We start from the raw sequence: 14,974 nt of genomic DNA on the forward strand, positions 1-14,974 counted from the left end.
TCTGGTGGCTGCCATGCTGGACAGCATAGTTCTGAAGTATCAGTGAGAGAAATAGCTCTATGACTGAAGAACTTAATGTTATTCTGTTGAATACTTTAGCAAATGTAGTCTTACTTAGGAATTATCAGAAAAATGAGAAGTAGGAGCATTGGGATATCTGGTACCTGTGTGGAACTTGGAATTGAAAGGGTGTCTTTGCTTTAGAAGGTAAGGACTGAAAAGAGAAGCATATAGAGATTGAACGCAGGATCATTTGAAGTGCTTTAAAAGCGGCAGCCACTATTATGAGCTTGTTAGCCTTAGGTTAACAACATGAATGTTAAGATCTTAGAAGTCACAGAATAGGACTGATACATAATAGGTGTTGAGTAAGTGCTCCTATCCTTTACTTGTTTCTTTATCTCCATTTTAGTAGCCATATAGTACTTCATCAGTCAAAGAAAAAAAACAAGTCTATCTTTATAGATGGTTGATGGTTGTGACTCAGGATATGTTCTCACATGAAGACAACCTTTAGAGGATTGTTGGAGAAAAGAGGAATTTCTTTCATACTCCATGGAAATGATTATTGGTTAATAATAAGCAGTAAATACACCAGGTGTGTTAGCATTATAGCTTTTGGAAAGAAGGTGCAGTTGAAATTGGGTATGGATTTATTTGCCACTATAATAGAAGTGTTAGTGGGGCAGGTCATGTGGAAGCAAGTGAAATTGCTCAGAACAATGTTGCACTGGCTAGTGGAGTGTCTCTAAGCATGGCTGGTCTCCTGCTACTTTGTCCCTGGAGAGCAGAGCTTTAGTCCCAGCCTGAGTTTTCTCAGGATGGCTTGTCTGTGGTTTCTCCCTCTGCCACAGGGTTTTAGATGCAATCCAGCTTTCCAGGAAGGCCCCATGCCAAAGTATCTAAGCTGGAAGACAAGATAGCAACTTTTGATGGAAATATGTCTGGCCTGCATGATGCGGTGATTTAATTAATGATGTTCAAAGTACTAAACTACCATCAGCTGCAATAGTTACAGGAACTGAGGCTCCATGAGAAACACTGAAGTAATGGAAATCCAATAAAAAGTAACACTGAATTGGCTTAGATAAGGGGGATAAGGGAGATATCAAAGAGGAGGCTGGACTTCTTGTCTATGTAGCTGACCTATCATAAACTTCAAGAAAAATCTGCAGGGCCCCATCACCATTTTTCATCCTAAAGTGAAAATAGGTTGGATAAGAAAGATTATTGCTGTGGCTTCTAGAGACTATGATCTGTTTCTGCTGTTACTGAATTTATAAAAAGAAAAAAAATTATTTTCCCAAAGTGATAATTTATGGGGCCTCTACATTGAGATGATTCTGTTAGTTCTTGAGGCACATGAAACTAAAATATTTTATCAGCATGAGTGTCACTTTTGGAGATGGAATTAAATGCAGTATCTCATGAAGATTATAATCATATTAAAATTATTTTTAAATTCCTTTTGTTGTTGGAATATTTGGGTAGGCATTTGCAAATGCCATTGAGCATCTATAACTTGAAATGAGGAAAAAGAAAGAACTGAGTTTTCTTATTCTCCTTCTTGCTGGCTTAGGCCATTTCTGCTCCCATATCCCTCCCTATATCTGATCTGAGGTTGTGAGTTGACTAAGGCCTCCACTAAGGGCTCTGACACATGTGCCACTATGGGCTTTTGGGGAAGGAATGGGGGCAGGAGAGGGGGAGAGAGAGAGAGAGAGAGAGAGAGTTTTAAAGGAGCAAATACTTAATAATGTTTCGCATGTGCAAAGTAAAATTCTAAAAGTATCTTATATATTAACACATTTGCTCCTAACAAGACTCTGCAATATATGCTCTTATTATCACCCCATCTTACAGACATGGACACTGAGTAATAAAGAGAGATTAAATAATGTAACCAAGATCGCTCAGCCTGTAATTGTCAAAGTCAAGATTTGCACCCAAGGATTCTGGCTCCAGGTACCATGCTTTTCATCATTCTGCTGTCCGACCAGCTGTGCTATGTTATGGAACTTCAGGGTTTCCAAAGCACCTTATAAAAGTTTTCCAAAGCATCTCAGTATTAGAAGCTCATGAAACTGGTGGGCTACAAGGCTGGGATTCAGTCCCAGGTGCCCCCTGTCCAGGATCCTCTCTACTATATGTCATATACATGGTAGTTTCACAATAATATTTGTTAATTAAATGGATATTCTAGAGAGGACAGGGAAAAAGTGTTTTTAAACACTGTGATACTGAGAGTCATACTGGGGTACTGGGAATGAATATTCTTAATTCTCAGTTGTAGGACATGATTTCCTCACCTCACCATGCATACACACACACACACACGCACACACACACACACACACACACACACACCCTATTTAGTTTCCAACTGGTATATTATCCCAAACTAACTAACTGATCAGTGTCAAGTTCTTGCACAAATGCATCCCATGAGAGTTTCTTGCTGAGAAAGAATAAGTGTAAATTTCAAGGATTGGTGAGAGATATTTCTTATTTTATACCCTTTGCAGGGATTGCCTGCCCAGACCCTAGCACAAACCTACAGAGATAGCAGAGTAGACAGAGAGTGACTGTTCAAGAGTGTCCCTCAGAGTCCCCAGCTGAGTGAGGCCCTTCACGCTGACCAAGGACAAAACATGTGAGCCAAAACACATGAGCTCTTGAACACAGCCTGTTTCTTTCCCTGCAGCTCTGTAAAATCAAAGTTGGAGGCACCACAGGAGCTCTTTTAAAATGTCCTGGCCAGCTTGCTGCAGCCCAGATGTTGTTCCAGTCATTTTGCTGCAAGCTCCAATAATCGCATGACTTGAGCTGCTCCTCTGCAAACCCGCTTGCCTCCATTGGCGCTGCTCCTGTAGATGTTACAGATGCCACAACTCATTTCTTTGAAGTCAGTGTGTTTTTTTAAAAAACACTGCTTTCAACAGATTTGGCCCAACTTCTCATTATATAAGCTGATCTTCTGGAACATCTGTCACTGTTGTGGCTTCGGCCTCCATCCTCTACTGAAGTATAATAAATTGACATTAATAAATAATGAGGCAGTGTTGAGTTTAACATACGTACTATGAGGCATTGAGGCTAAAATGGCAGACTTTCATCTTTCAGAAAGACCGAAAGCCTAGATTAAGCAAACAAGGGAAACACAGCTAGGTCCCAGATGACAACCTCCAACTATTGCTGGCTTAAAAAAATTATAATGTACCTCGCATAATTGACTGTCTCTTAATAATACAGATTGACACAAGGTTAATGGGAACTGCTGGGGCTTCATAGCTGGAGACATATTAACGCAGCATAATTTCCATTCTATACCTTCTTGGTTCCCATTTCTTTAAATGCCCTCTTCTGTCCAGAGAAAGTATTTTCTTAACAGAAATAAACATTGCAATTCAGCCTTATGTTGACCTCTATCATAAAGAATAATGTTGTAGTAATATTATGCACTTAATTAACTCCAGCCTGTCCCATTGCATGCTGTGATCTCATTGGCCAGTCTCATTGGTACTATGAATTTTGATTGCTCATAATTCTTCTGTGGGGGTCATATTGTGTACCTGCTATGTGAGTACCTTTAGGCATATGCTGGTGTACGCCCTTTGTAAAAACAGAAAAAGAAGCAGAATCTGGTTATTCTCTAGTATGAAGTTCAGTGTTTTTGAAATTCAAATATATTTCCATTTATTCATGGCCAAAGATAACCTAAAATCAAGGCAAACACATGTAGTCAAAAAAATAGCAAATGGGCTTCGGTTCCAGCCTTTGTTCTTTGGCACACACACACATGCACACACATAAGTTTGCATGTTCTTAACCTGTACTTATGTGCCCAGCCTCTGCCTGTCTTTTGTATCATAAAAGCTCTTTGAAGCCAAGAACACCATCTAACTGGTTTAGCCTGTATAGCTCCAAGTTTGTGTTATGCAGTGGATGCTTAGTAAATATTTAATGACAAAGAAAACAGTGCTGTGAGGATGGCTATTATTACTATTCAGAAATGAATGAATAGAAGGAGAGAGATTAATTGCCTGACGCCTACACAGCGAGTCAATTGCAAAGTATACCTTGGAAGGCTAAGTTCTTGGACTGTGCCTGGGTTTTTTCAGATTTGGGAATGGAACACTTAGTTGTTGGCTTAGAAGCTTGCTGAAATTAAAGCAGAGAACACAGACCTTTAGGAGGATGCATTTTAAAAGCAAAGATAGTGTGGAAGCCAAAAAGAGTATCAAAAAGTGAGAAGACCAACCCGAATCAGCAGACACTGGTAACATAGTGGAAGAAGGATAGGAAGTTTCTCTGTTGGTGCAAAGCCCAGGAGTGACTTCTCCATGGTTCCTTTAAGGAAGACTTCCACCATAGTTCAGTGTGGTTATGATACAACTCCATTTTATTTTCTAGCCAACAGTTCAGCATTATGTACCAGTCAAAGTTCTTAAACATAAAGAATGTGGCTCACTACAGGCTTACAGGCTAGATCACAAAGATAATTACTCTTGCCCATCCTCACTTCTAGACTTGACCTATCTTAAAGTAATTAACATACTTGCATGTGTGTATAGCACAAGTATATGTGTCATTCTTGCACTTATTTTCAATTGTAATGCAAATTCTCTTATAGAGACTGTTTTTAATTTTTTAAAAAAATTTTATTTATTTCTTTTGAGACAGAATCTTATGCTATCACCCAGGCTGGAGTGCAGTGACATAATCTTGGGTCACTGCAACCTCTGACTCTTGGGTTCAAGCAATTCTTCTGCCTCAGCCTCCCTGGTAGCTGGGATTACAGGTACCCGCCATTATGCCCTGCTAAATTTTGTATTTTTAGTAGAGATGGGACTTCATCATGTTGGCCAGGCTGGTCTCAAATTCCTGACCTCAGAAGATCCACCTGCCTCAACCTCCCAAAGTGCTGGGATTACAGACATAAGCCACCATGCCTGGCCAAGAGACTGATTTATTTTAATCATGATTCATTCCCTTCCGGCTATGAGGCTGTGTAAATATTTATGTAATTTTTGCTTGATTCAGCACAAAAATATCAGCCACCTTAATGTGTCTGTGCTCAAGCTGTTTGCTAAAATATTGGATAATTTTATATTTATTATTATCCTGGGACTAAGATCTTTTAATTCAAAATAATAGTTAAGTTGTCAATGTTGTAATAATTGACTTGTTGCATCACATTCTGTTTGTTAGCAATTCATGGCTTGGTCTCAGAACTCAGAAAGGAGAGCAAAATAATTATAAAAATATTTATATACAGATGTAATAATTTGGGATATTTTATATCCCATCTGCTAGAGTTGACTTGTTATAACCAAAGCCTGTGTAAATTAATAGGCTGCTATGTAGAGCTTAGCCCTGCACAACAGATGTATTTGTCTAATTTATGTTACCGAAATATCTTGTAACCTCTTTTCACTACTGGCTTTGGGTTTTTGGGTACACATTGCAGTTTCTTTACCCAATAACCATTCTTCCTTTCTTTCTTACTATGAGAACCTCAGTTTTCTTTGGGAAATTATTTGTTCCCACTTCCTTGCAGCTATGTGTTACTATGTGAACACTTCAGGCCAATAAGATATAAATTAGTGTGTTTTAGGGATTTGTTGAAAAATGTTTGCTTTCCTAGTACAGAATCTACCTTTTACTTCTTATTCCTCTCCTGTTTTATTCTTTTCATTTAAATTACAGCTATAATTCTGGAAGTAGAAGAGCTATTTTATGAACATTCAAGTCAAGGCATAGTAAATCTAAGTTTAAAATTAAAGATTTGAGTCAGATGGTAGAGGGCCTTATATATCAGACTATGAGTCAGATGGTAGAGGGCCTTATATATCAGACTATGAACTCAGAACTTTTCCAGTAGGCCAGGCAGAGCCACTGACAGGTTTTGAGCATAAAGTTGTCAAGAGTAGAGTGAAGTGCAGGGTCAGTAATAGGGAAAGAAGATTCTTTACAGAATTGGAGGTGAGGGGCATGGACATGAGGAGACTGGGCTTTAATTAAAAGACCCTAAAATAGGATCCTGAATCATATTACAATATACTTCTGAATCAGTCACTCAGTAACCAAAACTTGGTTGGACTCAGCATGATGTAAAATTAAATGATAAAAAATGTTCAATGTGAATTTTAGGTAGATAAATAATTTGGCCGAATAGCTAGTATATATTCTTATTCTTCTTTTCCACTTTCCCTGTTGCCCACCATTTCTCTCCTTCCTTTCTCTCTCTTTCCACCCTCCCTATTTGCAGCCTTATTCTAATCTAGGTACATTGAAGATCAGTTTACCAATCCAAAGGCAATAGTGATTTATATTAAAGAGTTTATGAGCTTCAACTTGCAGTTCCCAAATCCCTCTTTGTTAGATGTGTAGTATAAGGAGCCTCATTGTTATACAGAATCATAACATCATGACCCCACAGCGGCAAAGGTGTGGCAAGCTAACTGGTTCTGTTTTGTCAAGAGTAAGATTTTTAAAGGAAAATAGCATAGATGTGCATAAATTAAACTGAGCAGTACTTTCTGCTCCCATCCTTCTTTCTCTGGATTAAGGAGTATCACTGTTGTTTATTTGTTTGTTTGCTTGCTTTTTGCCTGCTGCCTATTTGAAAGGCGTTCAGCTCCTTCCTGGTGAGCATTTAGTTTATTGCTATTTGGGAGGTAGGCTTGGAAAATGAGAATGATGCTGTTGCCCTTTCTGTAGACAGTCAGAAACAAACCAAGAAAATCTATAGGCTCCTAACAGATGGGTTTTTAAAAGTAGGTCATATTTTGAGCCCACCAACTTTGATGACATCCTTATAACAGAAACTGGATTCCTAAGTGTCAGGACAATATAAATGAGGTTCTAAAATGGCCTCTGGATCTGTTACAGCTTCCAAGTACAGCCTGGAAAAAAATTGTAGAGGGAAGTCTCTAAGGATTTGGGAAAGTAAAAACCACTCCAGGAAGCCCTGAATTCATTGCTCTCTTGCTTTTTCCCTGATGGAAGAGATTGGGATTGATTCAGTCTTGGGAATTAAGGAATTAAAATGATATGGAGATTTTGGGGAAAAAGGTGTGTGTGTGTGGGTGTGTGTGTTTGTGTGTCAAGGGAAGAACCATTTTTCTCCTTTTCAATAAGAAAATTAAAGTATACGGAGGCTAAAGTCTAACTACACTGCTGCTTCACTTTAAGATAGTCTGTTTTTGGCACCTCAAAGGCTAGAAGGGAAATGTTTGCAATCTGTGAGGAAGAAAGAGACCCCATCTTCCACCTGGTCTAGGATGTGTATACTGGGGCACTTTAGGTAATAGAATTATGTACAGATCAAGTTAAAGAGCATGAAGCTCAGAGGGAGAGGGTTATAGGTTTATGAGAACACACAGAACTAAGATAAAGTGCCCTTGTGTATTTTCCACTCCACAGCCCTGGAGAGGGGAAATAAAATACCTTCTTCTATCCAAATATCTGTGGTTTCTCAGGCTTCATGCCTCATTGCTGAGTGAGAACAATTGGAAACCAGGAGGTACATTTATACATCAACACGATTTGCCTCCAATGGAATGAAGGATAAAACGGCCTCCCCAGATTACCCCTTGTTGATTGCTTGGCATCCCAACTGCTAGTCCATCAGAAATGTTTCTCAGGCTTAACTCCCCCAAATACTGTTGAACTAGAGATATTTTTTCATTACTTTTTGTCTTGTCTAAAGACTGCTTGCTCTTCCTCCCTCTCTCATGATGTGTGTCTGAGATCCAAAAACATTTCTTTTATGGCCTCTTCATTTTGACTATAAATTTTGGCCAAGACAGAAATTCAGCAACACAGGCTATTACCAGGCGTTTTTCACACTTGTTGTTATGTGTTGATTTTTATACTATTATATTCCAAAATTGATTATTCAATAGAGTAAGTCCACAGCATATGAAAGTGCATGAATATGTGTTGTCAACCATAGAGCCCTTTCCAATCAACCTGATAGATATCAAGCATTTTATGTTTATACTAGTTGAGGAAAGAAGGGGACAAGACAATATAATGATAGCAATTACAATGATTGTATTTAGTTAAATGCAAACTTAGTGTATGTATGCATATAGGTATATCTATATGTACACAACGTACATCAATGGTATTTGAATACTGTGTACACACACAGCATACATCAATGGTATTTGAATACCCTGAAAGTGTTCCTATCTCTACCCTGCCTCTTTTCTCTTTCCTTTCACACAAATCTATTGTGAGGCAGAGTGTTATCCAGAATGCGGAAGCTATTGTCCAATTGAATGAAAATAGAGCAGTTCATCTTGAAAATCCTGAAGCATATCTGCAATTATGTTAATGGCTATTGCACTATGCACAATGAAACTACTACTTATGATTTTAAAAAGTTAACAAGAGGAAGTTAGCCACAAACGCACATGTACAGCATATAGACAGCTTCTGGGCAGATTCAAACCATAGCACATGTTTTATGACTTTATGAAGACAAAGAATTTAAACTGTGGGTGTGAGGGTTGGATGCTCCAACTCATTTCCCATTGGGGTAAACAAGGTGCTATTCACCATGCAATCACACAGGACTTATTCTAAAATACCTCTGTGGGAAGAATTAATAATATGTAAGATATGTGATTTCACCCTGACTTTCAACAGGAGATGTTGACTTTGTCTTGAACTTCCTGTGGATTCTTCCAGCTTTTCTATACTAGGACTAAAGAAGCCCTCAGAAGAGAAGTAAAATTGAGGAAAGTTGATAGTCCACAGAACTTTAATTCTCCTGAGATTTCACTTTCTTACCTGTCTGGAATATTGTGGTTTTCAGCTGATATTCTGAAATAGTTCTTTTGGTTCTATAGGCATATAAAAAATTATTTGGTCATTTTATGGCCTTCTTATAAGAAGGACTTTGTGCCAAATTTGAAAGTCCAGGTCCTTATACATTTTAGCTGTGAAACTGTGGGCAGTTTCACAACTCCTCTAAGCCTCAGTTTCCTTATCTGTAAAAAGAGGATAATAATAGTACCTACTTTGTAGAGATATTGTAAGGTTAAATCATCTCATAAATGTAAAGCACTTACAATGGTGCCTGGCACATAATCAGCACTTACATATCTTACATAGCACAGCATCACTACGTTAAGTATACCCACTGACCAGTGGGATTTCTGTTAAAAAGTTTGGGTGGCATTAGACATAAAAAATTGAAATGAAGTTCTCTAGGCTCTTTGGTAGAGTTTGGGGGCAAACCAAATGTGGAATGTGATTCCAGAGAGGGCAAACTGAATGAAGTAGAAACCAACTATTTTTTTCCCTTGAGTCCTCTCTTTTGTAAAAACTGTGAGCTATACATACAATTATGCTTTTAGATTTCATAATCATCATTTTTGCAACAGACCAAAGAACTTTTATATACAAGCAATTATCCAACATTAACAGATGCACCCGATTTTAAAAAACCATAAACGGTTGTATACAAAACATATACCTACTTGCTTACAAAGACAGAAGCTAGCATACTTTACTTAGACTAAATGTTATTAATATTTTTCTAGTTGCTTTTCATTCATTACTTTAACCATATTAAGTGAATAATAAATATGAGGTATTCCTCTGTCTGCTAGGAAGAGAAGTAAGTGGTTACTACCTCCAAGAAACTGACAGTTTGGTAGTCTAGGAAACAGTACAGAAATAAAATTTCGAAGAAGCTATATAAAAACACATGTAGAACCCAGTGGGCTCACAAAGGAGTAAGTGGTAATTGGGTTAAAAACAATTTTGTTGAATATAAATCAAACTAGTTTGATTTTTGTCATCATTTATCATTTCACCTTATGTGTGTGTGTGTGTGTGTGTGTGTATAAAAACATCAAGTTGTACAACTTAAATATATACAATTTCTACTTGTCAATTATATCCCAATAAAGCTGGAAAAAAGTCTTGTTAACTTTAAAAAAGTGAGTGCATATTCAGTGAAATAATGAATTGATCAGAAATAAACCTTCCCGATTATTGCTTTTCAATATAATATTGGCAATTTTGTTGCACATGAGAACAGTATCAAAAATTTGTTATTAGTATTTAGGCATTTTTCTTTACTGTTTCCAAGAATTAGAAATAATTAAAAGAAAAAGAAGGAGAAGAAGAAGAAGGAGGAGGAAGAAGAAAGAGGAGGAGTAGGAGGAGGAGAAGAAGAGGAGGAGGGGGAAGCAGAAGCAGCAGCAGCAGAAGAAATAATAATCACCTAGGAGCAAGGAGGGAGTCAGAGTCAGTCTTAAAGCCTATTGTGGCAAGTAGGGGTATAAGTAGGACATGGTCATCAGAGGCCTCCTAGAAGTGATGTTTAAGTTGTATTTTAAAAGACAGCTGAGTGCTTTCCAAATAGATAAGAGTCAGAAATGGAATGGGGATGGAGAATATTTCAGGCAGAGGAAGTTGCTCTTTGTCCAATTCAATGCATTTTTCCTTGTGTTCTACTTTGTTTGCCTCCCCTGAAGCACATGGCCTGAGCACCCCTATGTTTGGTTTAGGGCAGCCCGTAACCTCAAGTGGAGTCAGGCTGACATTGGGTGGCTGCGATCAAGGAAGCAGAGGTGAGAGAATAAGGCCAGAACAATAGGAGAGCTGGAGCAGTAGGGCAAAAGAGCAGTAGGGAGTATACCAGATCCTGCAGGTAGGCTGGAGGGATAAATTCTCATAGCTTTTGGGCTGTGTTACTATAGAACACTGTTATGAAGATAGTAAGCATTGGAACTATTAGTGAGAGGAAGTTGACTCTGGGTCTTTGGTTAAACTCTTCTGGAGGACTGAAGTAGATATGGGTTATGAGTACCCACTGATCACCAGCAGCGGCAGAAGAAAACTTTGGAGGAGTGTTTCCTCAATTTAAGGCTCTAGGACTTTCACAAAAAAATATCAAGCCATGAGTTCATATACAGAAATTACTAACTACACTAGAAGGTAGGCCATGTGAAGGACAGTCAATAGAAAGAATAAACAATAGATTTGAGCCTCTATGAACTGGTAAGTTTGAAACATTTAACCAAATAAAGGATGCAATTAAAAGATGACCAAACAATAAAAGACAAGTAAATATGGTCATTTTTTTGTTTTAAAAAAACAACTGAGCTTCTAGAAATAAAGAACTGCAACTGTTGTAATTCAAAAAACTTAATGAATAGGTAAAAATAACATATTAAACAAAATTAAAGCAAGTTACTGAGCTGAAAAATAATCTGAAAAAATCTATATAGAATGTTGCAGAGATGATGAAATAAAATGTATCAACATTGAAAGATATAGAAGATAAAAATAGCTCTTTCATATGTTCAATAAAAGTTTGTAAAAAGAGATTTGAGAGATGGAGGAGAGGCAATATATAACAAAATAGCAGATGTTAATTTTCCAAAACTGATAAAAATATGACTACACATTTTCAAGGAGCACAACAGAGCTCCAGCAGGACAAAGAAAAAGAAATTCATCTTAAAAGCATTATAATACATTTTCAGAATATTAAGACAAGGAGAAAATACAGGAAGTAGCCAGAGAGAAAGGGTAGATCATCTACACAGGAACAACAGTTACAATGACAGCAGTGTTCTCCACAGTGAAAAATGGAAGCCAAAAGACGATGGAACAATGTTTTTAAAATGCTGATAGGTAACTGTCAAACTGTAATCTTGTCCTCCTCCTCCCCAAAAACAAAACACAAAAATATCTTTGAAGAATGAGGGCAAAATACAGTCTTTTACAGATGCAAGAGAACTTACAAAAATTCTAGAGAATTTACTACCAAAGAATCCACTCCACAGGAGCTCATGAAGCATACATTTCAAGAAAAAGGAGACTGATCTCAGAAGATGGTCTAGATACAAAAACAGTGAGAATGTAAATGATAAACAGAAATCTAAACATTGTATAAAATAAAATAATACCATATATTTTATGGTGTTACAAAATATGCAGAACTAAAATATTGGACAACTGTACTTTATAATTTCAGCAAAGGGAAACCTGTTATTTTAAAGATCTGTCACTGAACTTCATGTTGAGCAAAGAAATAGAGTGAACAGAGCAAAAGGAATCAGAAGGGATACCTAGAAGGACATGCCAATGAGATCAAAGGAAAACTAAGTGCTGTATTCTGAAAGGTAAGTTAACAAAGTGTTTCAAGGAGGGAGGGAGTGATCATATTAACAGAGACTATTAGTACTCACTAAATATCCATCTTTATTTTATGGATATGAACGTCCTTATGTTAGGTTGGTGTAATATGACTAGGTTCTGGCTAATGGGGTGAATATCATAGTCGTTCCTGTCCTTAATTAATTAGAAGGAACCAAGGGCCAGCCTACAGAAATAGAAGATTTCCCCCAGGTTAGCAAAGTAACGTTAAGACTCCAACTGCTATCTTATTGTGTCTACTGTGTCTTGGGCACAGTGCTATGCCTAAGGAATAAAACAGTGAGTAAAACAGGAATTTTGAAAAGACTGTGTAGCAATTATATTCTTGTTTCAAGTGTTTTCAAGTCACAAGACCACATAGCTCAGTTCTATAAACAACTATTTTCACAGCGGTGTATTCACAAAGGAGCATTTTTTGTGGGTACCAGACTACAGCAATACATGTCCCCTCACTTATTCCTTTTGTGCATCAAGCAGACTTAGTCCCAGGCGCTCAAACCTAGCCCCTGGCTTCTCTGGGAACTAATTTATTCAATGTTGAAGATCATTGATCTACACTGCTTTTTTGTTTTGCTGTAGTCAGTCACATTGTACTTCAGTGCTGGCAGTGTGTTAGGTGAGATAAAAACACAAATACGCCTGCACATCAATACATGAATATTAATGTACACAAACTTTCAATGGCTTCAAATCACATAAGATAGATTCATATTCAGTAGTGTAGTGTGCTGAGACCTGGAATGGACCCAGAGTATAGGCTGATCAGAATGGTGCCTACATAGTTTACCAAATTCCACATGGCTAGAGCTAGAAGAAATCTGAGACGTCATTTAATCCAGTGTTTATCAAATATTTCTCTAGATACAATACATAGAACTACATTTTAAGACATACACATGCACACACAAAGATGGGAATACACACAAAAACATATACACATACCTAATTAAGTGAAACAAAGTCTCAGAAAAGAATATACCATACAGAAGAGGACCCCAGCCTGCTGGGTGGGTCAGAGCCCAGCCAGGGTAGGCAGGAGATAAGCTATAAGGAAGAACCAGGACCCCTTTCTCATCAGGTACCCATACACCCACACCAGGTCTTCCCTGATGAATTTAGGTGGACAATGACCTCACAGTACACTTAAAGGGCAGGATGACTGACAATATCCTATATGATGGACTGTAGACCTCTGTCTGAGTGGCACTGTCTACAGCTTATACCACCTTGGCTGGGCTTTCTTTTAGAAGAAGTGAGATCAAGAAGCCTGACAGACGTGGGGAAGTTGTGAAAACATCAACAAATGCTGGCTTCTGTGAACAACACCAATTAAAAAAAAGGAAGCAATGTGATACTTTCTATCCTAGCTTGTCCTCATTTATCTTATCCTGTGGTCCATCCCATCCCATCCCATCCCATTCCGTCCTATTCCATCCTGTTCCCTACCTTATCCCTTCTCCTCTTCCTTTCCAAACATTGCATGTTGCAACAGACTAAACTGACTTTATGTCCCACAAATGGCTCCAACTCACAGTGTGAAAATACTGTTTTAGACCAACCCCCTAATTTAATAGAAGAGAAAACTGAAGCTTAGTGACAACAAAGAGATTTTCAAGGTCACAGTTATTGCAGAGCTGGGACCAGAGCCCAGGTCACCTGGGCCAGAGGATTTTGTTCTTGGAGGGCTCTCTGCAGCTGTCTTTGAATCTCTTATAATAGGGATAAGGAGAAGGAGGAAACATAAATTGATGGCTATGCCCTGCCTTCTCCTTTCCACTTATCCCAGGTCAATGTTGCCAGAGAATTCAGGCCCTTCAGAGCCAGCTGAGATGTGCTGAATGCTAAGTGCTTCCTCATCAGATTCTTTGCTCCAGGAATACAGGGGCTTGAAGACAGACTACATTTTTCCTAAGCTAGACAATTTGGTCTCAAGGCAAATCAAACTGTGGCACAGAATGTGAGGTGAGTTTGCCCTTGCCCTTTCATTTATCTTCCTTTAATCAAACAGACTAAACATTTTCATTGGAAAGAGAAAATTGTTATCCTTGGCTTTCTTGTGTCCCCAGCAGTATTTTTCTTAGGAATGTGTTAATGGCTGTAAAAATTTTAACACGTCTTCAAGTGCCTCTCATGTTAGGAGATTCTTCTCAGTTGTGGGAAAAGTGGTTGTCAGTTTGCCTGGTATTTAAGTGAAATCAAAATGTTTCTGACGGGTTGATTATGCTTTTTCTTCAAATGCCCTGTCTTTTCAGAATATGCAGCCAGAAGCTTCAGAGGGAGAGACATTTTTCTTGCCAACCCTGATTCCTTCAGTCCTCATTCACTTTCCAGAAATTTAGGCTCAAAAGAGGGTTAACTTCAGGAAAAGTTAGGAAAAGGTTTGGATGTTTTCAGTTTCAAGATAATGTGGTGTTTGGCCCTTTTGTAAAGAGCTTCTTTGCTCTGGTGACCAAACTTCTTTACCTCTATGTTTTGTTTGAAGAAACAAGAACATCTAAGTAACAAATAGGGAGTATGTTATGTAGAAGGCAGTTCCAGAGAAAGTTCAGAGCCAAATGTGCAAATATAGAAGGGAGATTCCTAAAAATTCCTATTAAAGTTGTTGTTATCCCTCCAAAACATGTTTAATGGAAATAAAAGATAGAGGAAAGGAGGAATATGAATTCATCTAAGATTACATATTCCTGAGTATTCCATTGAAAGACAAAATTGGTTCTGAAAGTGGGATACCTTTGCTTTGAGAGAACAATTAAGCAAAGCCCTTCTTCCCCTGTCTGTCTTGC

At 38.0% G+C, this 14,974-nt stretch overlaps 1 protein-coding gene and 1 long non-coding RNA gene across 2 annotated transcripts in view; one reads left to right on the forward strand and one right to left on the reverse strand.

Moving 5' to 3' along the window:
- Window positions 1-12,153, forward strand: part of TBX18 (T-box transcription factor 18) — a 54,349-nt gene extending 42,196 nt beyond the window's left edge. Inside the window, exon 8 of the mRNA XM_074397725.1 lies at window positions 12,010-12,153. Within this exon, the coding sequence (XP_074253826.1) occupies window positions 12,010-12,032 (23 nt within the window). The 3' untranslated portion in view covers window positions 12,033-12,153. The remainder of the gene's footprint in view (window positions 1-12,009) is intronic.
- Window positions 642-13,279, reverse strand: LOC101035325 (uncharacterized). Its single transcript, XR_164501.1, has 3 exons — window positions 13,171-13,279; window positions 8,806-9,005; window positions 642-907 (listed from the first exon to the last, which is right to left on the reverse strand). It is a non-coding gene; the product is annotated as an uncharacterized LOC101035325 (long non-coding RNA).
- Window positions 13,280-14,974: the final 1,695 nt, after the last annotated feature.

Source organism: Saimiri boliviensis, chromosome 4 (assembly GCF_048565385.1).
Source record: "Saimiri boliviensis isolate mSaiBol1 chromosome 4, mSaiBol1.pri, whole genome shotgun sequence".
NCBI lineage: Eukaryota > Metazoa > Chordata > Mammalia > Primates > Cebidae > Saimiri > Saimiri boliviensis.